The following is a 27,635-nucleotide window of genomic DNA, read 5'->3' on the forward strand; positions in this document are numbered from 1 at the left end:
TATTGGTTATTTGTAATCTGTCCCAATCTGGTTCATTATTTTTATAAATATAAATTTGGTTTTGTCGTAATTTAATGTTAATGTGTTTTTGATAAACCAGGTATTAATTGTCTGAAAGATTTCCTCTCCTAATCTTTTCAAATTCGACCAAAAGTTAGATTTATAAAATATAGCTGTATCATCTGCGTAGCTAAAAATTTCTGCTTTTGTGTTAATTGTAAGTAGATCATTAATATAAATAACAAACAACAACGGACCCAACACAGTGCCTTGTGGTACACCATGCTCAATCCTTCCTGGCTTGCTATTAATATCTCCCAAATTAACATATTGTGAACTACTTTTTAAAATACTAAGGCTGTTTCCATTGGCGTAACTACAGGGGTGCCCGGGAGTGCCGGGCCCCCCTTAGGTACAGCTGGGCACCCTCAGAAAAATCTTGAATTTTGACTGAACGATGACTCTTGGCCAAATATTAAATTTTATTTGCTTGTGATGTAGTAAAAATATTTTTTTCCATTTTTATTTAGTTAATATTATTTTTCTGTGTTCGGAAAATGTGTGTTAGTTTTTATTTTTTTTACAAAATCTCTAGGTATTTAAGTAATCCACGGTAATACGGGTTGATATAACTAAGTCTACCAAATTTATTGATAGAGAAATTCATGTAAACGTTTTATTCAAAAAATGTATTTATTTTAAATCAAATTATTCTTAGTTTTTTTAAACAAAATCCCTAGGCCCCCCTGGGTCAACCCTAGGCCTCCCCCCCAGGATGAATTTCTAGTTACGCTAATGGCTGTTTCGTAATATTCCATATCTCTCTAATTTGTCTAAAAGTATTTTGTGATTTACCGTATCAAATTCTTTAGCGAGATCTACGAATATACAGAGGCTTCGATGTCCCGAGTCTAGAGCATCATAGATTGATGATATCAATGCATGAACGGCATCCTGTGTTGATTTGCCTTTTAAAAAAACAAATTGATTTTTTGATATTATGTTAAATTTTAGAAAGATCAAGAAAAATCGTTTTTTTATAACTGTTTCAAAAATTTTAGAAAAAAATTATAATATAGGTATCGGTCTATATGCCTATATTATGTTCCTTATCACCCCCTTTATATAATGGTTTAATTACACCTACTTTACGATAGTTAACTTTAAGACTTGCTGCTAACTTTCTCAAAACGAAGTTCGAAATATAATTTCAGGGATTCAGTACTACTGCGAGTGTTATTTCTCACGGACTTTATGTGTGACATTGCACGTATACACAATATACATAAGTACGAATGGTATAATCAGAAACCACGCAAACGTTTTCCTCTTTTGGGTCACCGAAACCAGTCCTCTCTGTGGTGTTCCCGCCGCGTTGGAAACAGAAAGACACCGGTTTAAAGGTACGCGCGCGAGGGTTTCCATTTCACAGCTCCGGCGGTCCAATAAGTGGTATCTCACTTCGAAAGGATCAGTGGTCTTTTCGTTTTCAGTTGCCAGATATTCGCGTAGCAGTATCACAATTAAATGCATATTTATTTACTTTTACTTACGTTTGACACTTATATAGATTACCACAAGTGCATTGGATTTTTTGTCCACGTTTAAACACAGTTTCTGTTGGCAAAATGTTGCATTGTTTTGTGTTTTGTTCTGTATATCTTGGTTGACGAAGGTACCTCTGAGGTAGCCTCCCATTCCTTTCAATTCTGTATGAAATAACTTATAAAGGGGTATTATAGGGTATTATACAAACATGTAATCGCAAAACAATTTCCGATGCACGTGACCAGCTTTGAGTGACAAGGGATGGCGACAGCGCTGCCAGATTGTGATGGATTTATCAGATGAATCTTAATTTAAAAGTGACAAACAATATATTTATTATATCATTATTTAAAGATTTTTAAGTTTTATTTTTAATTTAATAACTAATATTTTAGTAATTAATTGATTTATTTGTTTTAGAGCTTATTTTACTTATTACATATTGGCAAAAACTTATGAAGATTATTCTAAGCGTTATTATGGGTTATTTATTTATTTATTGATGTACATCTTACAACGTCATAAGTGGTAATAACAAGTAAAAGAGTGCTATTAATACACAAACTAATAATCACAAAATTTAATAAAAACTAATAGAGAAATAACTTTGAAAGTCGTTTAATTGAGCTTATCAATCAATAACTTACTTCTCTGGCTGCAGTTAAGGGGAATAAAGGACCTTTATTGCCAAGTTCTCGTTCAAAATAGTTTATCAGGGAAGCTACAAGCTATCATGAACAAGCTCTTTGCTTCGACTGTTAAAAGTGTGCTTCGGCATATTTTCCACACACAATTTCAAGAAATGCAATACAAAAACTCGAAAATTTAGTTCTTAAAAGAACTGTTTGTGCTTAAAAGTACAATTAAAAAAAAAGGCTATGAAAATAGGCAAAAAAACGAGAATTACTCACAAAGATCCAACAACAACACGATATTATACAAAATAATGACTGACATTAGGATAATTGTCAAATAATAAACGACTGACATTCCTTGCTGAAAACGGCGCAATGTGACTAACATAGCGATAATAAAATTCGGTTTAAACTAATTTTTGCAGCTTTAATCTAAATAAAATGAAGAAGAAAGAAGAAAAATGAAGAGCTGCTCGGTATCTTAAATTATACAACAAATTTAAACATTTTTGCCAAAATTTCATTTAGTCAGGTTTAGAGACTTTAGTGCAAACCTAGGAAACTTCTCTTTCACATCATATGGACCAATCAAATCAATAATTAGCTTTCCAACACTTTTTTCCAAGTAACCCCTCTAATAAGTCTTATTTGACTGGCCTACTAGATCGATAATGAATATCATATATCATTGTCATAATTAGATTATAATTAATAATATAATAAAGTAATTTTATGTTGTTGATGGACCTATTTCTAGTCCCATTGCTGATAGATATAGCTCCTACTGAATACCAACACCTGTCCTTTTTTTACACATGTTAGACTGAATTGGAACCTGGAATCAGGATTTCGGACATGACTACTTCAAAATTCCAGATTCGCCCACCTTTACTAAGAATGGACAGCAATGTTCTCTTAGAAAATAACTCCTAAATATATATGAAATTAAATCTTTGCAGCTTTAGAGCTGCCTGCCATAAATAACGAACGAGAAAGTCTCGCAACTAAAGACGAAGGACCCCACATCTGAGATTCGCAACGTCTTACATAAATCATAGCCGCCTTTTGTTTCTGCGAAAGCTCAAAGCGAGAGCGACCGTGGAAAAAAGGGCCCTTTCGGCCATCGTCGAAGGCGTGGGATCGTACCATGATCGTACGACCAGAGAGAAGTGATACTTGTTCGGGAAGGCGGCCGCTTGATGTTGGTCCAGTGAAATGGACATGTGACGCTGATTAAATGAGGTGTATATGTTACAGTAAAAGCCTGAAATGAGCATTAACAATTACTAGTATAAGCTACATTCCCAAGATTTAATAACACTACGCCAGTAAAAATTCAACAACTAATTGGAATTGAAAGAAACATTTACTAGTTTACTAACATTCAAGATCATTTTGCTTTTTGGCTGTCTTCTAGCAGGGCCGTCCTGAGGGGTGGAGCATAGGAGCAGTTGCTCCAGGCGGCCAAATTTGGGGGCGGCCGTTTCGGTACAATTGTACTGAATTCGGTACATCATGACCAAATTCGGTACGTCATGCGTCAGTACTACATTTTGGAAAAATGGTCATTTTCGGTACTAAATTTCCAACAATATATATATAAATGCAACTAGTAAACTGCTTCAGAATGAGAAACTCGACATCATTGAGTCCACAAAAGCTCTAAAAGCTATCAACGACTATTTTGTCAAAATAAGGACTGACGACCATTTCACAGAAATATTAGTGGATGCTGCAGAGCTGGCAGAAGAGCAGGAAATTGAAGCAGTTTTTACTAATGACATTAGAGCTCGTCCCAGAAAAAAAACTAGACAGTTTTTGTATGAATCCACAGGAAAAGTTTAAAATCGATTTTGTCTTTCTTGTCCTGGATACAATCCATGAGGCTCTCCAGGAAAGGTTGTTAAAAGCTCACTCGGACTATTTTTCGTTTTCATACGACTTCACAGTTCTCCAGGAATATCAACGAGAGGAAATAACAAAGCATTGTATGGATCTTCATCTCTATTTAACGGACGGAGACAAACATGATATTAATGGCTTAGAGCTTCGAGGACGAGATTTAGCTCTAATTGCTCTAATACCACCAGATAATGCCGAAAACTTCAGTTGTCCAAAACAAACACTAAAATATTTAAAAATTCACGATCTGATTGGAAACTTTCCAAATATTTACATCTCCATAAGAATCTTATTAACGCTGCCGGTTTCAGTGGCAGCCGGAGAGAGAAGTTTTTCTAAACTCAAAATAATTGAGAATTAGCTGAGATCAAGTATGACACAAGAACGATTAAGCGGATTATCTTTAATATCTATTGAGCACGAAATAGCGAACAGTCTAAACATCGACGATTTTATTTCAGACTTTGCCAAAAAAATAGCAAGAAAAAAGTTTAAGTTTTGATCATGTTAGGAATTTTGTTTCTCAGGATTATGTCTATGTATTTATTACGAATTTTGTTTTGTTAATAATAATTTATATTACCTAGTTTTAGGTGTTAGTTTGGCTAATGTACCTTATAATGTTTTTTTTTTATTCTTGTTAGGTACCATGTGATGCTCCTTTTAAATACAAAATTTAAATGCTAATTCTGAAAATCTAGCAATATTTATTTCCTATTTTTCATAAAGCGTTTGATAATATTTCTTACCATCTGTGGCACAACTTTCATATTTTTTTTTTCATACCTGATTCTTCGGATCAAACTTAGCACTAATAAAAAAACGATTGTCTGTAGGGGAGGGGGGGGCGCAATTTTTCGGGCTTGCTGCAGGCGGCCAACAGTCTAAGGACGGCCCTGCTTCTAGCAGCCTGTTCCTTACTATCCAGAATTACGATCATGGCCGATCGATACATCAACTGACCGAACATTTGATTTGGTTTGGTTTTCAATTTTAAAATCAAGACATTCGAAGCAATCCAATTCGTATTAAAATTGCGTGAAAAAAGTGAAACTTCTTCTTACTTCCGTCTGTCTGCCCATCTGTCCGTATGTCCATGTGAGGTCTCCATTCGGGTACCTCTGTCCACCTGCCGAGTTTGGTTCCAATTGACCCATAATTAATAAAAATGCTGATAATTTCAGGACGTCACTGTACTAACTGTCAGTTAGTACAGTGACACGTGTCGTATACGGTCAAGTTGGCTTTGGTCTAATCTATCGGCATAACAAATTTCATTTAAAACGGAAGATTTTTTGATTTGATTCATCGATGATGGGGTTTCGTAATGCACGAAACGTCGTCAAAATATCATGAAAAGATAGGGCTCTTCGAGCTCCATCTACATTCCGAGTTTCAACCCCTTAGCTCACATATGGCCAGAGTTAGGACGATCCAAGATCGTTACCATTTTTCTGACGCTAGTTCGTGTATCGCGGCCTTGAATCTTATTTTACTGAGCATATTGACCGTACACTTCGTACACACAAAAATCAGCAGTCAAGACCAGAAATAACAACGCTCATGTTGTAAATGTCGTCGTACACTTTTTCACGATTTGAAGCCTCATCTTAAAATAACAGAAACACTTCCAATATGAATAAACTGTAACTAATAAGATTATAATAGCACAATCGCCACAGACTTCTATATCTCAAAACTTACATTTCGAACACAATACCATCTGAGAAGAAGAATTATCCAATCAAAGAGAGAACGAGTATTGTGTTTAGTGTCCTCTTGTTAAACGGTTCCACAAAGACAAACAGCGTAGTGGATGGGCCCATTGCGCCCAGGTGTATCTATCGGCGGGGGCCCCGCTGCATTCCACGGGGCCGCTATTGTGAACAGGTGTGCATTGTTAACCTCTCTCTGCTATTGTGCTTCACACCTGTGCCGCTATCTACCTGCCAAACGAACGGTGCAGGTCTGGCTTCGCTTGTTTTGTTATTGGAGTTTTATAGGTAATTCATATATCGCCTGTCAATGTTATTAATGTAAGCCATCTTTTATAGGCCTAACATCTTATTATGTATATTTTGTAATGGTGGTTATCTTTGATAAGTTTTTACTCAGAAGAATATGTTCTCCTTGTAGATTGAACACCCTTAGTTCAAATTCAGAAATAGTTGATCTGATGAATTTGGACTGGTTTAATGTGATATTAATTACACTTAATTTAAATAGTCACAAAAATAATTCAAATCATGAACTTTTTTGATACTGCCAAATGAGTTACAAGGTATGTATTAAATAATATGAAAGCATTTTTATAAGAAATGTATTTAAATTAAAATATGATTTCTGTGACAGAAAAATTAACCTTTGTTTTGAAGCCGATACATTTTTTGCTTAAGTGGTGAGGTCAATACCACTTTATAAAATTGAACTTGATTTGGTGGAATTATGTTGTTATTTTTCATGTTTTTATTGACAATATTGGTAATAATAATATTAACCAAATCGGTAAGATATGGTTTTATTAAAGTTTTAAAGAACTAGAATAAAAGCCACACATCCTTGAACGAACAACGACCAATTAGATATATTAAACATACATTAATTTCTATGGTTAATTTGTGAACTTCTTTTAAGTATTTTTTTATATAGTATTTATTATAAATTATATCTTAAATGTATATAAAATAAAAACTGTTATAACATAAAATTTATTAAACACTCAATTTAGTGTTTCTTTTTGTGGCATTTGTAAGATTTTCTTATCGAATTAGTGCTATAAATTATCCTTAAAATGTAGACCATTGAAGAATTTTTCGCAGATTTGTTGTCTTTTAAGAATTAGTCTCAATAATTGAAATATTAGGTTCAATTAAGGGTGGCTGCAACGACGTCCCGTAATCCTGCTGTTAAACCATAACAGCTGGTTTTCATATATAAAAATCAATTGTTTTGTTTTAACCGCAGGATTACGGGAGGTCGTTGCAGCCACCCTAAGAAGAATAATAAATAATGTAGTTTATTTGAGCCGCACTTTAAACCATAATAAAATTACTCCTGAATAGTAAACTAGAACTAACTAGTTAGTAACTGCTACATAATCAGTAGCGTTTCTAGCTCTTGTTTGCAACTCTGCAAATAATTTCAAAAACTTCCTTAATAACTTATTTATGTTTCTCTAAAAATTAAGTTATTGATGTTCAATACTGCAAATTATGGTTAATAAGTTGTATTTCTATATATTATTCAGAAATTCATAATAAATTTTATTAAAATCGAAATCAATTCTGGGTGATTATATTGCATTACTGTTTATAAAATGAGATTGATTAAGAGCGTTACGTCAATAAATACACGTTTCATACAGCATTCGATGTTTATTTTTAATAATATTGTTATATTTCTGGTTTATTTTCGCCTTGAATTTGGGAGATAATTATAGCATGGCTAGACATATGTATAAAATTTAGGAAAAACGTCAACACAATTTAATCAAATATCATTTAAAATTAGTCTATGAACTCAATTGTAATGTAATATATAACGCAACAATATAACTCGCAAAACAATTCTTCCACTATAAAATGTTGTGAGATCTCAACTTTATTCTTAAAGGCACTGTTTAGATTTACTTAGTAATTGAAATGGCAGATTATTCTTTTTCAGTTATAGTGCCATGCAATTGCCAAATCATTATAATTATTACAAAAATAAAGATGTCTAATATTGACTAACAATTTGTAGCAAAATTGTTGAATACGTGCTTAAAGATAAACTAAATAAAATAAACTGACCTTTGGTTTTACATGAAATCTCACAACTTTTTATAGTGGAAGAATTGTATTGTGAGACTTGGTAGTATTTTTTACATTCTATGTTTTTGATGGGATCTCATTTCTTTTTGTAGGTTATCCTCCTACTTTTTTCTCGGGTAATATATCATTCAAAATAATATTAAAAAAGTTTGTCTAGCAATAATTCATATAACTTTGAATTATTGTATAAAGTCAGATAATATCAAATAGATTAATTCTAATTTTCTAACGACTTGTGTTTCCGACTTTCGTTATAACCCAAATTTCAACTTTTAAAATGTTCGTCATGATTTTACCAATGCTTATTCAAAATCATTTTTTTGTAAATTTTACAATATTTTATTTTTTATCTCCGAAATTAGACATAGGAAGACATAGGTATAAGTTAATATAATAGAAAAATTATGAGATATAAAAGTAGTTTCCAAAAATGTAATAATATACTGGATGTTCCATTTAAAATAACAAAGATGCTACCACTTTTCAAACGATCCGGCAACATTGGACGCTGATAATATTTTAGATAGATGGAGCAGGTACCTTTATATAAAAATCCACATTTTCAAAAAAAATCCTATCACCGGTTCTTCTATTACCATCGTCGGAAATTAGTTACCGGTAGCGGCTAGTCAGCTAACTTTTAATCCATAAGGATACTTCGAAATTTTTCATCTTTTTTTTGTTATAAGCTTAAAGCTATCTAAAATTCAAAATTTGAAGTTTGTGACACATATAGAAGTACCTTAGAATTTTCATGATGTGTCTGTGAGTCAACGTCGAAATTATAGAAATTTGACAAGCGATAATGCATAAACTATGAGGTATAATTACTAGATATTTTGGTAATATATCCAGCTATAGTATGTCTTCATGTTTAGTTAAAATTAATATTTTTGCTTTATCCACAACGAAGTTACAAGGTGGTCAAAACTTCCGCTAATACCTTCGAGAAAAGTGCTCGACTTGGCGGGGACACTACCGTGCCCCCAGATATTACTATAATACTTCTAAAAGGAACAAAATAAACTTCAAATTGAAATAAATCGATCAGTTTATCTGACTCTTCATCTTACCCCCTTTTTTATGCCTATAAAGACAAACGAGCCCAAACTCGATAAGGTTGCGTGGTTTTATAAAAGAGTTCCTTTGGTCACCTTTCGGTTCCATTTTCAAACCACGGAAACTTGCTACCATTGTACCATCAACCATCGTACCATGGATTTACGGTACCATTATTTATATTTATATATTACGGTACTATACAATAAACCGTGGTATTACGGTACTGTTAATATTGCATTGTCACCCAATGAACCTTATGAGCTCTATCGAACGTCAGCAAATCGTTTTAATTCAGCTCGCAAAGTAAGCCTGTCCAGCGCGTCAGGGATGATTTGGACCACAAAACACATACACAAGAAGAAGTGCTAGCGCCTTGCTAAATATTGGAAAGTGAACTTGACGTTTAAATTTAACACTGTTGACAAATCTGATGCTACTAGCGCCCCCAATATCGCTTGTAGATACTATGGACTAGATTTTCACGTATGGAGGGAAGTTTAAAAAAATAAAATATTTTAATTCTTTATTTATTTTTAATTATGACATACATAAAAACACAAAAAATACACCATTTTTTTTAAATATGTTTAATATCAATATCAAATATACAACAGAAATTAATTTCACAACAATACATTAATAAAATTAAAAGAATAATGTTACAAGTATAGATCAAGATACAAAATTAATTATAACAAAACTGAAAAAAATGGCGTCATAGATGGCTTAGAATTGAAGATATATATCCTAATTTTGAAAGTAAAATTATATGGGAAATGTCATCGATCATCATTTTTAAGCCAACTGGACGATTATTTCAAACATTCAAGCTGAGTTCGTTCATAGTACTCTGAGAAATATAGATAAACAAAGAATAATAAATTAAAAGTATTCCAGGGAAAAGAGAGGAAAAACCTGTATCGTATCTGATATCTGTCAGCGTATTGTTGAAAGTGTCATCTTTTTGCTCGAAGTTTTCAGGTCGATCAAAAAGATGACATTTACAACAATACTTTGCCGTAACTTTCACAAATATCAGAGAGAGTACAGGTATTTCCTCTCTTTTCCTCTGGGATGCTTTATATCTGTTGTTCTTTGTTTATCTATATTTCTCAGGGCATAATGCCGATCACGAGTACAGTATATAATTTCAATATCCTAAGTGGAAAGAAAAAAGATCATCTTTCTGTTTTGTACTATGGTTCCTTTCTTCCGATGGCTCATCTCCTTGATATTTAGGAAGGTATCCATAAAATATATGTTTTACTATCGGCTCTGGGATAAAAAAAATATAAAATTCAGTTTGATTTGATGATCCTTTTCTGTCACTTAAATCAGGAGAATGACAATGAGCAAGTTAAGATGAAAAAAAAATTATTTATCAACACTTACATACGCGTTAGTCCGAGGAGTTTTATCAAAAACATATTATATTTGACTAAATAATTTATGTATTAAATTTGCAAAGGAAACTGCAGCGTGTAAACAAAAGAAATAAAATGGCGACAAGTCAACGTCGAACGTCAACGACCCGACAAGGAGAAAAGTGGTGGAGTGGTGTTCGAATAACAAATTATGGGTCACCAAAAATGGTTTTTGTCTCCTTTCAAACGCACGCTTTAGGTTACAAGAGATGAACTCAATTGCTGAAAGAACGTCAAGGTTTTATCTGTCACTCTTGTCAATAATTTATCGGTAAGGAAGATTCCTAGAAAATCGCTTGTAGCCAAGTTTTGAACCATTTCCAATTGCCAGTTCTCCCATAAGAAGTGTCATCCACCTGATTTCGACAGACGACATCAAAGAATGACAGAAAATACAACGAATTTAAATGACGACTTTTGGTGGGAGTCCGCCCCTGTGCCTGTAGTTGTGGGATCCCAAGACGCAAGGTCTAGAAGGTCTTCTTCGGTCTTCTTCCTCCGTCAGTTTATTGTTGTTTTGACTGACCGTTCTCATTTCCATATAACTCGAGAGCCGGTCACTTAATTAAAAAAATCTCAAAAAGAGAGAAAGAGAAGAGTTATATGGGTCGTCATTCCTTTTCGAAAGTATTTTGACTGATTTAGTGCTCACGATCGGGGATTGCGAAATACCCTTGGGCCTTTCGGTTCTTAACACCTACGCTGCGTTTTGGAAACGTACAAAACAACAAAATAAAATCATAAATAAAACAGAGAGCAAATATTATTAACGAAAAATTAATAAATACTATAAATGATAAAACTCTCTATTAAAGATATAATTATTAGTTAATATTAAAGATATAATTATTAAGTTTATATTTAGTTCTTACTGGATTAATATAAGCTTATATCGTCTTGGTTCCGCTAGAAATAAATAGAGTCATAACCCCCTTGATAGAGTCATATCATTATTAACGAGAATTAAGATGCCATAATTCTTTTACCTTTTATACGACCAATAAATGAAAATCAACAACCATGTTTGGGCAATAATTTAAAATGAAAATGGACACTGATTTAACTACTCTAATAATTTGTTTACATCATTAATGTCACAGTATAATAAATTTACAAGAGAGCAGTTTCATCGACATCCCCTGCTACAAAATTTTTCTGTCCTAGTCACTGAAGGTATTTATATTAGGTTTGTTCCAACCAGCATTTCGGGATCGTTTCGAAATCGTACTCGAATCGGTTTTCTTGCAGTTTGTTAGCATGCGCGCACTTCGAATAGTTTCGTGACGGTGCAAAAAGTATCAACGTTGGAACGCTTTGTGGATTGTTTTCGGGACTCTCAAAAGTGTCAAGCGTGCGTGTATCGATCGGTTTTTTGTTTTGTTTAGAATTTCAAAACATAACCCTATTATTTTTGTTTGCAATTTGCAATAATAATAATTATTATTCTTGACATGGAGAATCAGAATCCAGTAATTGTTGGTAAGTGTTGTTTCAACTGTATACTCACTAACTCACTTACCTAACCTCTCTTTATGATCCTGTTATGCGTAGTTTCCTGTTATTTCATTGCAGTGGTAGAATCTTTGAACATTATTTTATAAATAAAAAATTAATTAAAATTTCCGAAAGATTTACTCCACACAAACTCACAAGCAAAAGTATAACGCACACGTATTCGAATTTGTAAAAAATAACCAAGACAGAAGCATCAGCCGGACGCCGGACCAGAATCAGCTGTTTAAAATCGATAATCCCTGCCAATATGCTTTAAGGCGCAAGTCAACCCAAACAGTTCTCAATTTGGACCATGTACCAAAATTACCGTTCTGAAATCGTAACTAAACGATCCCAAGGTAGGTTGGTACGCAAATAGGATCGTCCGGTAACCGTCAAATCTCGGTTGGAACACATTTGAATTACTGCGCACAAGCGTGATCGTTCGGTGACGGTTCTGCGGCGGGTTGGAACAAACCTATTATATTCTTTCCAAAAAGTATTTAAAAAATACCTAATAAATGGATTCATAAAAACGAAACAACGTCCTCGAACGTGTGCCGAATTCGTGCGAAAGGCGTTTTTTTTTTGACAAAAAACTGAAGTCAATTGACAATAACCGCCAATTTATAAACAGGTCATTTAATACAATAGTAACAATAATCCTATATTAATCAAATAATAATAAGCAGGCAACAAAGTTTCTACCAGCAGCTCAAATACAAAAATATCGGAAGATTAATAAATGCAACATTTGTGTTGTTTTAAAATTGGACAAAAATATATATTAAATTCAGTTATTAATAAAATTGTCTATTTAGCACGGGAATTATAGTGGGGCCATCGGTAATTGACATTACTTATAATTCCCTTGATACCTAAATAACTATAATACCTTTAAAGTTACTTATAACAATGTTCTAATTATAATTTTTTGTCGTCAAATGCTGTGTTAATAACAGGGTTAATAATCATAAGTAACCAAAACATCCAATGTTAATGTCGTTGCGTAAGTCTATGCGTTGCGTGCTGCATCTTTTGCTTTTGCATCTTATGCGCAATTAGTGCGGCATAAACATTACCCCTCGTATTCTTTTGACAAAGTAATGCACGATTCTCATTATAGGTAACGTCACCGTGACGTCACTGCACCGTCTCCGAACCGGCAATATGATATAAATAAAGTGGACGTTACTAAGGCTGTATTCCGTTGCAAAACCAGGCGAACCAGACCGGTAAACTACGGTAAAGAGCGGTTCCTGAAAAACATCGGTTTGGTACGGAACAGTTTGGTAAAATACTGGAAATGTCAAATGTTGACGTTTTCTAAATTTCAATAACTTTATTATAAAATTTATCTTTAATGCATTTTTAATTAATTTACCTATTCTCTGCTTTTACGTTTGCTTCTTCTTTTCAATGGAGTTTAATATTGAAAAATATTTTATTAATGAACTGTTAAACTAGTTAGACAGCTCAAGTGAAGATTTACAGGTCCAATATTAAAATAGATTAATAATAAATAAAGAAATCTAGTCAATATTTATATTTTTATAGCTTACAAAACATTCACGATTACTTGTCTTGTTTCTCATGTTTTCTTAAATGTTCCTGACTACAATGGCTGCATAATAAGTTTAAATGGTCCTAAAAAGTAATTCATTTAGTTAATGAAATTGATTTACTTTTACTACCTACCTCCATTGCTTTTGGTTATAAATTCAAAATATTATTACAAATTTTAGAAATTAAATGAGAATTTCACTAGAGTAAACGCCACGAATGTTTGGGAGTGATTCATCGCTTGATGAAGTTAGAATCGACACGCGCGCCATCATTTTTTACATTAAAAACGTTAATTTTTACCGCAGACGTAGGTTTTTAAAGCCCGATCTAATCATCTGCCTGCGCTCCTCCTACCTATTCTAAAATGTTAGCGTGATTGACAAAGACGATACTATATCGCGTTTCTTTGATTGATTCGTTTTTGTGCGTCAGTCCATTGGTGTGTTTGCAGTGCGACTAATGGGGCTTTCCATTTTATATTTATCACCAAATATATGTTTTGACAAGACTTTGACAGTTAAAACAACAAATTACAACAGATTATATATTGATTATTATATGACTTGAAACACCACGGCACTGGAATTAAGTTTCATGTGACCTTGAACAGATTAGTTCACATGGTAGCGACCGATGAATCACTCCCAAACATTCGTGGCGTTTACTATACAACTTCCCAATATTTGCTTGATTTCTGTTACATAAATGACATTGATTGACGAACAAAACCAGAAAAACCAGCCTTCTCGCGCTGGTTAGTTTGGTGACAATTTATAAAGATATTTTTCAGGAACCGTGTTCCGTAATAAGAAAACTTTCAGGAAACCGATAGAAATGGAACATAAAACCATAACCCAGGTTAGCAACGGAATACACCCTAATAGTTTGTGGTAAGATCTACTTTGTTGACAATTTAAGAATATTTGCTGTGTCGTTGGCAGTACGGTAAAACAAAACCTAAACACCATCATCATTCTCAGCTTATTCAACTATTTCCATTTATGGTGTAGCACCTCACATATTTAGATAGTCTCTTTGTAGTTGGGCCCATTGTTGTCTATTGCTGGCTATGCGGGTCCAAGTTATCCCCACTAATTTTTGAATATCATGATCCCATCTCAGGTTTGCTATTCTTCTAGGTCTCTTAATTCCTCGTGGGTACCATGCTGTAAATTTTGTGGTCCGTCCCTCTTACCGGGTGTCCTGCTCATTGCCACTTGAGGGATTTGATTCTGTGGATGACACCTATTCCCTGGGTCTTTGATCGTATCCACTCTATTCTTTTACGGTATTTCTTGGTTATTCCCATTATATTTCGTTCCATTGAGCATTGTGAGACCTGCAGTTTCCTTATAATGACCATTTTAAGTGTTCAGGTTTCGCACGCATAAGGCAGAACTGGTAGTACACATTTGTCGATTGTTGTCTTCTTTAGATAAAGTGGCATTCTAGATTTGAATATGATTGAGTTTCCTGTATAAGTACTCCATGCTAACTTAATTCTTCTGTTGATTTCTGGTAGTAGAGATCCCGAGCTCTGTATAACTAATACACAGCTATGTATAATACAATATATGTATTCTTTTACTATTTCCTTTTTTGTTATTTAAAAAATAAAAATGCCAATATGAAATATTAAATAAATTTCCACATTTTTCTCGATAATTATAGAAATTGGAGAAAACATACATACTATACTGTGAATAACCATGTTTACATGATCAGTAGATTAAAACCCCATCCTCTTCATAACCACCCTGCCGACTTGTCTTATAGATATTTTATTTGTATGGATTTCCGTCTGCTTACCCAGATATTTCCTTATCCTCTGTTATGTAACAAGTCGGATTCTGACTGCCAGCATGTGTAGAGGCGCGAGAACAAGCGCCCAGATAAAACGCGGATACTAAAAAACATCTCTGATAGTAAATAAAATATGATTAAAACTAAAGAAATTAGCAGGTATATAAAACTACCACAATTTTGATGATAAAGATTTCGATGATATGATTCGTATGAAGAGGCAGTTGATTTGTCTAATTAACAATTTCAATAAAAATTGAATGTATGTATTCATATATATTTCTTTCTTTTCTAGTCGAGTGAATGTAACCCCAACGCATGCAAAAAGACAGACAATGAAAAGACGGTTTGTGGTTCAGACGGGTTGAGCTATCCTAATAGATGTCAGTTGGAACGCGTCAGGTGTCAAAATAAGAACATAACTATGGTGAAGAGAGGTCTGTGTAAACAACAAAGGCAGTGTTTGGAATGGGACCTGTTAGACTCAGAATTTCCACAGCATAGGTTCAAAGCAAGGTATAAATATGTATTATTTTAGGCAATAGACTTTATTATATTCAATTATGTAGATGTTCTTTCCAAAAGATTCCCATCTATTAATTGTCTAGTTTCCCAGAGACCATAAGCTCCTTACTAAGCTGAAGATCTATTGAAGCTGTTTTACTTTACCTTATTGGGTGTTAAATTTTTAAAACCTCTCACGGTTTAGGAGTCCCATGCCAAACATAGAAGATACTCTGTTATTTCTATTGCACTTGAACAGCAGCGTCATATGTTTTGCCAGATCAGCGGCTTTAACCTACAACTGCTAAAAGAATCTTCTAGGAGTTATTGGTTTAATCTCTTGTGTTTTAAAATCTTATAGAAGCTGAAAGTAACACTTTTTTGACTAAGTGAGGCAAATCTAATACTTCAATCACATATAAACAAATAGTTTCGGCTTTATTTTCTTCGGTTATTATTATTATAAAATATAAATAACTTTTATTAGGATAAATTTAACATATAATTAAGTTATAATTCAGTTTAACATACCAAACTTTAGAACAGAACTAGGGATCTTACATTATTTTGACTAACGAATTGATTCTTTACAGGTCTTACTTTATTATAAAGAGTCAAATGAAAGGTTCCTTTTAGATAGCCCATAAGTGCTGAAAGTGTAAAAATTCAAGAGAAAGTTATAATTTATTACTAATAGTATAGGTCACTAATTTTTAAAATGAGTACTTACGACTATATAAAACTCATTTTTGTTTATGAAGGATTAGTGAAGTACTGTTCAACTACTAAAAACTTTTACCTACTGCATTATACATACTGCTATTAGCGACTGTAAAACAAACACTTAAATAATGACATGTTGATTATACGAGAGAGCAAAAACGATATGTTCATACAAACAATGAACAATGATATATTCAACAAAGACATTAGTTATATAATATACTTATAATAACCTTAATTAAAATATATATTTTTAAAACCATTCTTATAAAGATATTAGATGGACTCAAAAGCTTACAAAATATACTATATACAGGGTGGCGCACCTCATTCGCCTCGGTTGATTATACGAAAACGGAAAGATGTAGAAACAAAATATTTTATGAGTATATGTGGGAAGGCAATGTGCATAATTTAAAATTATTTTGAAATGTACAGGGTGTGTCAGAAATAAGATCCATACCAAAGTTATATTTTTTCTTATGGAACACCAGGTATTTTATTTTATTTTTGGATTATTGGACATAAAATAAGGCATTTATTATAAGGGTTTAATATGTTTAAATGCTTTGGTTTTGGAGATATTTAAAGATTTTTAAATATGCATGCTATAATAAAACAGTTTGTCAACACCCTGTGCCTTAATTTTCAGAGTTAATTCTTGTGCTCACTTTGAAGCCAGAGAAAAAAACTTTACTAAAAAACTTTGCTGGTCTTTTTAAATATTTATTTTACATAAAAACTTCGTTATTTTAAATGCAACACTATGTATTTTTTTAAATAAGTCGAGGCAGATTTAAATGCTCTTTCAAACTATATTAGGGTTTCCTATACCTACCTAGCTCAGATTTTGAATAAAAAGCAAAAATCAATAAAATGGCAATCAAGAAGGCTGGTGTCGCCATGGAAATTTGCTAGTGACACTTAGTAGCTATTTTGAAAATCGACATTTGTTTATGGACTTTATTTAAATTTATAACAGTTTACTTTTATTTAATTTACCTAAATAAGTAAGTATTTATTATTTTATCAAGAAAAATAAAGCAGTAGTTCTTTTTGATTTATATTACGACTACTTGTAGTTATATGGGATTTTCTATAAAAGAACCAATTGAAGCAAATTCATGTTCCTCACTTCCAATGAGAGGTTTTTGCCTAATAGGTTTTTCATATACCACAATATCAGCTCTGCGAAATAGAAAAAGTAGTTTTTCAAGGAACGCTTGTCAAGAAAATTCCTATTTGTATATCTTTGAGCATAAACCCTTCCTGCCAAATAAAATATGTGTCCTCACAAAATGTTTGTGTGTTCTCACAAAATAAAATCATTAGTAACATATCCATTCCTTTCGCCAGCAGATACTGCTTCATTTTTCTTGATAATTATCAGATTATGAATTTATGTTTTTAATGTATATGAATGATACTATTATGATCTGATCACAATGATAATACCTTACTTCGCAATCTCCATTAAGTATCTTTCCTCTATTTTACACATAATTCACATCATTGGAATTTTGATATTGGTCAATATAAATCTAAAAATCTTAAAATATAAAATTAATCATAGAATTTGTATTGTTACTGTACCAAAGATACTGTTGCTACATTTACCTGAAATAGGAGAAAATCGAGTAGAATGATATCATAACTACATGCTGCTTTTGAAGATGCGCTAAAAGACCTTTATCAGTAGGAAAGGATACAAAGCAGCCTTCTAACATTTATAATGTATTTAACTGTCCTTTATACACAATTTCAGTGAAAAAGAGATTAGAAAAAACAAGGTTAGAAAAAATATAAAATAAATATAAATAGTATTTATAGAAATATGGCAACATCTTCTACCTGCGCATGCGTAGTATCAATGATGAAAGTCTCCCGATAGACACTTCTCGATATATCGTACCAAAGTTTATGGGATTAATAGCATAGCTGTCATCTCGGCATACTCAGTGATGAGCTTTCCCCATTTTCCCCACACAATCTGCATTCGCCGTTATTTCTTAGCTTCGATCTACTGAGCTGTGCATTGAGGAGATAATGTCATGTAAAAACCCCCTGAAAATCCGAAGATTGTTCTTACTTAAATTAAGGAATTTTTTTTTTCTTTCGTTCGTAAGTTCTGAGAAGTTGTTTCGAGTATTTTGGACGTTTGGGGGATTCCCATTTCAGGTTACAGATGGAGTCTTCCGGGTTCTTAAATTACGCTTTAAGTTGGTTTCCACTTGGGAAGCAGAACGGTTCTGGTCCAGTTTAGTTTGCTTTTTCATCACGTGGTGGGCTGGCACCCAGAGAAGGATTTATCTAGATTATCTTTGCCTAATGTGTTCAGCTTCTTTAGACGATCCACATAATGAAGAGATATATTTATTTTTAGCTTTATCCGGTCTATTCATAACCAACCTGCCGATATACGATACCAAATCAAACAACAAGTAGATATTCAGTTATTTTTAAGAAGTCGTCTTCTGAGCATTATTGATTCTTCGAATAAAAAACTTTATCCCACATAATTTGCACTCGCCGTTGTTTCTTATAGCCTCAATCTAATATTGCTGTTCGTTGAGGAGACAGTGTCTTTAATTTTTTACTGTCTTTTCTGAAAAATTTATTCGAGTGTCTTGGAGGATTTCCATTCCAGGTTACGGATGGAGTCTTCCAGGGTGCAATTGTTAATAATTCAATAATTGTTAAATGAATTAAAAGGATTTTAAATGAAAGTTTCTTAAAATCTGTTCATAAAAATCTTATTTCGGTACCAAACGCCTTTCCAAAATTCACTTGACACACCCTAGTTCCAAAATAAGATGAAAGCTTTTGGAATACTAATTATTGAACTATGCTATTGTTACATGTATTTCGTTGTGTTGACTAGGTTTAACGAGCTTATAAACACACTAATGATTTTACTTATATTGTAAATGTCCTTTTAGATGTAAACAAAATGGTGCTTATGAACCTGGACAATGCCATCCAACTACGGGCTTTTGTTGGTGCGTTACTCCAGATGGTATTCCAATTCCTTATTCGACAAAAAAGATGAACGAAAAACCAGGCAGTAAACCTATAAGGTATGTCATTTAATATAAAAAATATAATTAATAAATATCGAATTAATGACCCTAATAAAAGTTTTTGAATTCATGAAATGCTCTGTTTACCAAAAGTTTAAAAAAATATCCTTACTAATATTCGCATTCTATTCAACCTACTTATGTTATAATAAATAGCGTAATATATCGTTTTCTTACAAAATTAAACCAAGTAACTATGTTACAGATATTAACAGAGTGTTTTAATAAAATAAAAACTGTTACAGATATTAAAGATTGTGAGTTATTGTCCTTTTACCCGCCTTCAAAGGTTTTGCTTTGATATTAACAGAGTGTTTTAATAAAATAAAAAACACTCTTCTCAGATATTTTCAAATGGTTAGCCAATAGCAGTAATAGTAAAATCTTATGTAATACATAGTAAGAAATAATATAGTAAGCATATTGGTTTCTATATAGTATTTATATGAAGATATATACGATATACATCCTTATTATTCCCAATAAAAATGAACATTGGATTATTATTTTATTAGATTAAATTAGATTTTCTGAGGCAAATACTACTATGACCTTTATAGATCTATTGTGGTCCTCTTCTAATATCTATATTATATTCTCTAGTTATACGTTTCTCAAAAATTCTAATAACTTGAAGACTGAATCTTTTACAGGGTCCGTCAATAATGCGTCGGGCATCTCTAATCTCTAGCTCTCAAACTTCTACTAAAAAAAATTAAATTGAATCGGGGTGATTTTTTTTAATAGAACATCCTATATATTATTGCATTTTAGGCTTCCCTTCTGATCACTTTACATGGTCCTAAGATATTATTTAATTTGCTTTTATAGTTTCAAAGATATAAATAAATAAATGAAAAAAATATATACTTCAGCCTTTATTAAAAAAATTATTAAAAATATAGGTTCATTAGATTGTTGTTAAAATATAAATTTATTAATTTGTTAATATATTTTTATTAGATGGAGAATTTAAAAATTAACATTTTTTGTATTTAAAGTATTTCAAAAATTTTAACGATTTCGCAGATATTCGCGGTATTATTACATATGGCTCTTTCAACTGTAAAATACCAGAGAAAAATCTTTGGGTTCTTTGATAACAATTTACTGTGGAAAATTCCATATGTACTATATTACCGCGAATATCTGCGAAACCGTAAAGAATAATATACAGGGTGTTCCATTTAAAAAAAAATTAAGAAATATTTCTTTATATTTTAGAAAGTTTGGCCTAGAATTTTGAACACCCTGTATGATTTAAGTTTGCGTAATTTGCACCTAAGTTAAGTACCATCTTTAGTAAATACCACAGATGCTTTTGATTTCAGGACAGTTCAAGAACGACTAAAAAATTAATATTTTTTATTTATTTATCTCTGAAACTATCGATTATGTAATGTGATCAGCAAAGAAGCCAAAAATGTAATAATATACAGGATGTTCCATTAAAAAAAATCATCTCGATCCACTCTCACATTTTTAAGCCACCCCGTAGAAGTTAAAATATTTTCCTGAAATACATCCCTGTACATATTTAGGTATGCGCTTAAACTAAATTCCCAAGTTTTTTATTTTAGGAGCTATAGATGCCCGACGCACTATTGCCGTACCCTGTATATTATTTTGTACCATTTTTGTATTATTTTTACATCAAGTTCTGGACCTATGAATAACATTGTTGAGCCCTGTTTCTCCATTTAATGTGCCTTTTCCATTTTCTTTATTTATTTTGACTTACACAGGGTTTCGGTCAGATAAATAACTGACCGTTATCAAGTATAAACTAATCTATTTCCTGTAGTATTAAAGCTCATTAGTAGAAAATGGAGGTGCAATATTGTTTTAGTTACAATACTGAATTGTCTACCAGATTCAAAGAGATTAAGGAAGAAATAGTACATTTAATGTACTCTGCAACTTTTTCTGATTATTCTTCAGTTCTTATTTATTGCTCTTAGGTGTCGAAGCAGAAAGAAAAAAACAAGATCGCCCAGCAACACCAAGAAGAACATCTGCAGGATGAGCGAAAAGTCTCTTTTCAACAACAACCTTATCAAAAGCTTTCACTCCGAATATCATCGAGACGCAGGCCGAAATGATAACGACGACATGGTGATAAAGTGGAAATTTCGTACGTTAGATCAGAACAACGACATGATACTGGACAAGAACGAATACAGAGACATCAAACGGCTGGTGAAGAAAGCGATGAAGCCGAAGAAGTGCGCCAAAGCTTTTCCTAAGTCCTGCGACATCAACAACGACCTGAGGATCACATCACAGGAATGGAACGACTGCTTCGATAAAAATGGACAGACAGGTAAATATTATTTGTTGTTCAATGTTGTAGACGGCTTTTATTTCTTTTAGTTAGTTTAGGTATTAAAAAGAGTATACCTGTCATTAGCGTTAATTATCTATTGGGTTAAAAAGTGTTTTCATATTTGTACATAGATATAAATAAAATGAAGTATATGTGTATATCTACGAAGTAAAGAGCTCGATTTGTGCAATAATCTACACTCAGATGCAAAAAAAACGCAACGGAGAAAATTTTGGTCATATTTAAACTGTTATATTTTTATTATTTTTAGCCCTATTTTCATGAATTTTTTAGCAAGCTGTATAAATATAATTATATCAACTTTAATTTGTAAACTCAGTTTTTTTATAAACTTTAGTTTTTGGCGTATTATACAGGGTTAATCGAGAGGTTATTTTTTACCCTAACTTTGACACACCCTGTGCAATAATTTCATTTGTAAATTTTCCTGAAATATAATTTTAGAGTCAGAACCATGTCTCCTGAGCATTTTATCAATACATTCCTTGGTTAATTTTTACGAGCGAAATGAACTTGCCACCAACAATTTGCAATTATTTCAATTATAACTTATTTTTGAAGTTTTTTTTTCAATATGACAAGGCAGCTTTGGTGATTATTGTGAATTACATACTACTATGAACTGATCATCATGTTCGACGTTTGGGAAATGCTTGGCAGGAGGGTTAGAGGTCGTGAAGCGGTTACCAGCTTCATTAAATGAACTTCACTTGGCCCTTAAAGAAGAATGGGAAAACATAACGCAATATGATATATGCAGCCTCAATGGCAGTATGAACAAACGTATACAATAAACAAAAGATGTTATCGTGGGGACTATTAAAAAAGAAGAATGAAATTATTGGGCAACCTACAGTAAGATTAGCCATGAAACATGGCTAAAATACAACTACCCGTAGACACTCAGTGTTTCTGCCTTCCGGCTTCATCACTACGGGAGGAATCAGCAACGATGAACTAGCGATCCTGAAAAAAGAAAAAGGGGAAGCAAACGAGGCACTAGGCAACATTTGCAACCTGGTTAAGCAGTAGCTCACAATTCGCAAGCGTTACTACCAAAAAACCGCTGCGGAGGTACTTCCCCTTTTTCTTTTTTCAGGATTGCTAGTTGATCGTTGCTGATTCCTCCCGTATTGATGAAGCCGGAAGGCAGAAACACTGAGTGTCTACGGGTAGTTGTATTTTAGCCATGTTTCATGGCTAATCTTACTGTAGGTTGCCCAATAATTTCATTCTTCTTTTTTATTATAGTCCCCACGATAACATCTTTTGTTTATTGTTTTCTCTGGGCCAAGGTGATAGCGGCGAGGTATGTTGAAGTACCTCCGCAGCGGTTTTTTGGTAGTAACGCTTGCGAATTGTGAGCTACTGCTTAACAAACGCATACAGGCAGTTATACCAGCCAGGGGATTCAATACAAAGTATTAGAGAATTTTTTACAATTTCTGTTTGTATACTTCAGTATTACATGTTTTCCTTAAAATCGTTAGTTCTGTTATCGTTATTAATGTTTATTAAAACCAGGCCTGTGTGTATCGTTAGTATTTAAAGCTTTTTTAATTCAGTATAGAGTATCCGATGCAGCCGTAATATGGCGACAATAGTCACCAAAACCATCTCGTCTTTTTAAAAAATTACATCAAAGGTAATGATAACTGAAAAAATTGCAAATTGATCGTGATCAGTTCATTTCGCTCTTAAAAATTAACCAAAGCATGCATTCACGTATCCAAAAAACGAAATGCTCAAGAGACATGGTTCTTATCTTACCGTCAAATTATATTTTAGGAAAATTTACACACGAAATTATTGCACAGGGTGTTTTAAAGTTACGATAATAAAACAACCCCTCGATTAGCCCTGTATAATATGTCAATTACTAAAGTTTACAAAAAACTGAGTTTACGAATTAAAGTTGATATAATTATGTACAGTTTGCTAAAAAATTCATGCAAATAGGGCTAAAAATAACAAAAATATAACACTTTAAATTTGACCAAAAATTATTTCTCTGTTGCGTTTTTTTTGCATCTGAGTGTATAAGATCATGTATGTAAATTATAATATGATGAGAGCCAAGTTGAAATTCTGAAAATGCAATATGTAAAATAAAAAAAAACGAAAATGTAAGAACCTAGTCAAAAAGATATTTACGCGTAATCGGATTAACGCGAGGTTTCTAACAGGACACTGTCTCCTCAATGAACACCTCAGTAGATTGAAACTGAGAAACAAGGGCGAATGCAGATTTTGTGGGGAAAATAGGGAAACACCATAACACTTTATCACTGAGTGCGCCGAAACGGCAACCGTTCGTGCCATAAACTTTGGTACCACTAATGTCGAAGATGGAGAGCTGGCCTCTGTGGAGTCGTCTCAGATACTGTCTTTTGTCAAAGCCCTAAGACTGTATGATGAGTTATAACTCAAGAAAGGGGAACACGCAATAGATCTGTAAGATCACGGTGATTAACCCCCCTCCTAAACATTCTACATTCTATGCCTAATAATATATTATACGAATACTACACAGCCCTGCGATAACATAAAGTACCTGTAACAGTATTTGTTTGCAATTGCAATTTGTAGAAGCTCGTCTTCAGTGGTCAGAAGGCGTTGGCACCACAGTGATTCTGTCATGGGTCGTTTAATTTATGATGGTTCAGTAGTTAATACTAGTATTTAAGGAATAGTGATATCAGTTTAGTTCTTACCGATAACGACTAGTGATACATACAAGCCGAACATTTTAAGTAAATTACAATAAAAAAATGACACAGTTGGGGGTTGGAACCTTTGGTGTTACAACGGCAAAATGAAAACACTAGTCAAATAAAACGTGTTTTAATCATCTGCTGATGCTAACATGGTTAGCGAAACACGCGTCCAGTACAAAAGTAAAGTGCTTTGGTCAGGGGTGGATGGGCCATATGGGAAAGCGGGAAAATTCCCGGTGGGCCGGTGGAAAGATGGGCCGGTCCCGATCAGAGCTCAAAAAAGATTGGATTAGCAAATTAAATGGTTAATCTTCTAACTAAAGTGATATAAGATCCTTAGTGATCCATAACTAATTAATCAATTTGCATCAGTATAATCGTCAGTTGCTTTTACACATAAACACCAATTTGTAAGATAACTATTGTAAAATTTCTTTCTCTGGGACATTTATAATTTTAATAATCATCTGTTGTTTGTTCGGTTTGAAAATTTTTATTATACAAGATGAGTTTATAAGTGCAAATATTTTCAAGGCTGGTAGATCTCAATAAAATAAACATAACATATTCTCTTTATCCAGTTTCAAATAAGTCCAGTCGAGTTATTAAGTCCGGAAATTAAAAAAAAAATAGATTTATTTTTAAAAAAAAATTGAGCCACCCCAATTTTTCGGCATTTGCATCTCTTTTAGTACCGTAATATCAGAGATTAAGAAACTAAACCGTGGGAGAAAATTTGCGGTGAACAGGAATTTCTAAAAAGTTTTCTAAAATATAAAGGAAAGTTTAAAAGAAAATGCTCGATTTTTAACATCTTTTTTACAAAAAAAATCTCTTAGACGTGTTCCTGGGGTCGAAATATACCACCCCTGAAAATATTTGCACTTATTTAAGACTCACCCTGTATAGTTTTACCCACTATTCTTTTATTAAAACTAATAAATATGACTGACTGGCAGCAAAAAAAAAAGAATGAATAGAATTAGGTAAATTTAAATAGTCTCGATCTAAATGTATACTAAGAATACGGTAGCGTAGATTGACAACTGGGGTGAGCGGTGCCTCGGTGCAATATTTTTCGAGCTCCCCTTTGTAAAAAGGTAGACGAATTTGACGCGAACTCTGCGGTTGACGGAGAAAACATATCTATGGTTGGCTTGAATTGGGGACGGACTAAAAGCCAAGTTTGACATCTAAAAGCTAAGTCTAAATTGTTGTTTAAAATGTTGCTAAAATGAATTTTCTAAGAAATTACTGAGACAGCAGAGAAGAGTTAAATAAGGTTTAAACTAGATTAGATAATAAAATATTAATATGTCTCGAAAATCCAAATGTTCTTTATTATGGACTGTAACATAGCATTACATCAGAACACATTTATATCCACTGCCTAGGTATTGCCTAGGGTTTTTTAGTTTGATTCATGGCATTATCATACAAGATGCCAAATGTAGAAAATTATAGAGGAAAAGTTTCGTGATAAGAACTATACAATAACCTAAAAAATGCTGCAGTTTTAATGGCGACCGCGGTTCATTCAGTTAAAAATACGTGTACACGAGGAGGTTGCTGCTGTAGCAGAAAAGAGAGAATTTCTTTTTACAATGTGTAAGAAAGTATATATCCGAAAAGCTAAAAGTAATGTATTTCACAGAGGATTGGGTCAGCTGAGCTGACTGAATCAGGAAGTCTTAAAGTTTCTCAAAATCGTGACTCAAAATCGTAGCCTATTCAAGATCAAATTACCGTTAACGATAATGGAAATAAAGCAGTAGTACCCTGTAAAACTGAGCCATTTTGTAGTAAAATTTCAGATGTCCGACCCAACACTGGTCTTTACGAAAATTTTGATCATTACAATTTTTTTTAAACCGGAGGCAAAAGAGCTTTTTCGCACGAACGAAAAACATCCTTACTTATATATTAATAAATAAAATATATGTTTCTTCGTTATGGTCATTTTGTTTTTGTAGATTTGGGCCGGTTGCCTGTTTTTCCCGGGCCGGTTTCCACTTCCCCATCCACCCCTGGCTTTGGTGTATTGCGGTGAATTAATGTTTTTATTTTGCAAAACAATGTCAGTCTAAAAAGATATATTTTATTTCATAATTCACACAATTGTAGTGTGCTACTGCTTTTCAACATACATATTAATGTATTTATCAGAAAAAAATCAATCGGCAGTAAACAATTCATTTAGCATAATATAAAAATTTAAAATAAAATATTTTTCCCAACAAAAATGATGTATCATTAAACGTGTATTAGAGTATACATTTAGTAGCAAAGTGATAAATTTTGAACATAAATAATTTTAAATTTTTAAACAAATTTGGGGTATAGGTATTAAATAATGATGTTAATATATTTAAGTAAGTGCTAAATCGTCAATATAATTCATTGTTTGTATAAAAGTTTTAAAGTTTGATAATTGACTAAGTAAACAATCTTAAAAAATATAAATTATCAGTTTACAGGGTGTAATAGACACGAATTTTGAGCACTTTATGTTACTGATGTAACTGAGAATATAATATATCGTAATTATTTCTAACATACTACATTTTGACAATCGTAACTTATAACGGGTGTTTCTCAACAGTGAATGCTACTAGTACTCCTATAACTTTTTTATTTTTTAGATAATAAAACGAAATTTGGTATGTTAGTTAGATGTATATGACATAAATCGGGATTGATTGACGTATTCAAATACTTTCGGTCGCCTCCTGTTTCATGTCACCGAAAATGACAACCTTTTGATTTTAAATGATACCCTCAGTATTTTTTTACTTTATTACTTTATATTTTTTATTTACTTATTTATTTTATACTTTTTTATAGAAAATGACATTCTGAATAGAACGATATATATGTCAATTTCAATTAAAAAAATAGCCTTTTAAATTTTAATCTAGAATTCCGTGGCTATGTTAAAACCATTAATTTTTAATCAAAAAGCTTTGGAAAAATAAAATTCATCTTGATGGTTTGATGGTTTTCCTTTCTTTTTCTGAT

The 27,635-nt window shown here is 32.7% G+C and overlaps 1 protein-coding gene across 2 annotated transcripts in view; it reads left to right on the plus strand.

Annotated features, from left to right (window-relative positions):
• The window catches only part of LOC115883685 (SPARC-related modular calcium-binding protein 1), a 142,625-nt gene that overhangs the window by 99,624 nt on the left and 15,366 nt on the right, over window positions 1-27,635 (plus strand). For both annotated transcript variants that reach the window (XM_030902075.1, XM_030902083.1), the window contains exons 2-4: window positions 15,542-15,762; window positions 19,413-19,550; window positions 21,515-21,876. In XM_030902075.1, the coding sequence (XP_030757935.1) occupies window positions 15,542-15,762; window positions 19,413-19,550; window positions 21,515-21,876 (721 nt within the window). The remainder of the gene's footprint in view (window positions 1-15,541; window positions 15,763-19,412; window positions 19,551-21,514; window positions 21,877-27,635) is intronic.

The sequence above is a fragment of the Sitophilus oryzae genome, unplaced genomic scaffold, assembly GCF_002938485.1.
Source record: "Sitophilus oryzae breed Bouriz unplaced genomic scaffold, Soryzae_2.0 scaffold_111_pilon_pilon, whole genome shotgun sequence".
Classification (NCBI taxonomy): domain Eukaryota; kingdom Metazoa; phylum Arthropoda; class Insecta; order Coleoptera; family Curculionidae; genus Sitophilus; species Sitophilus oryzae.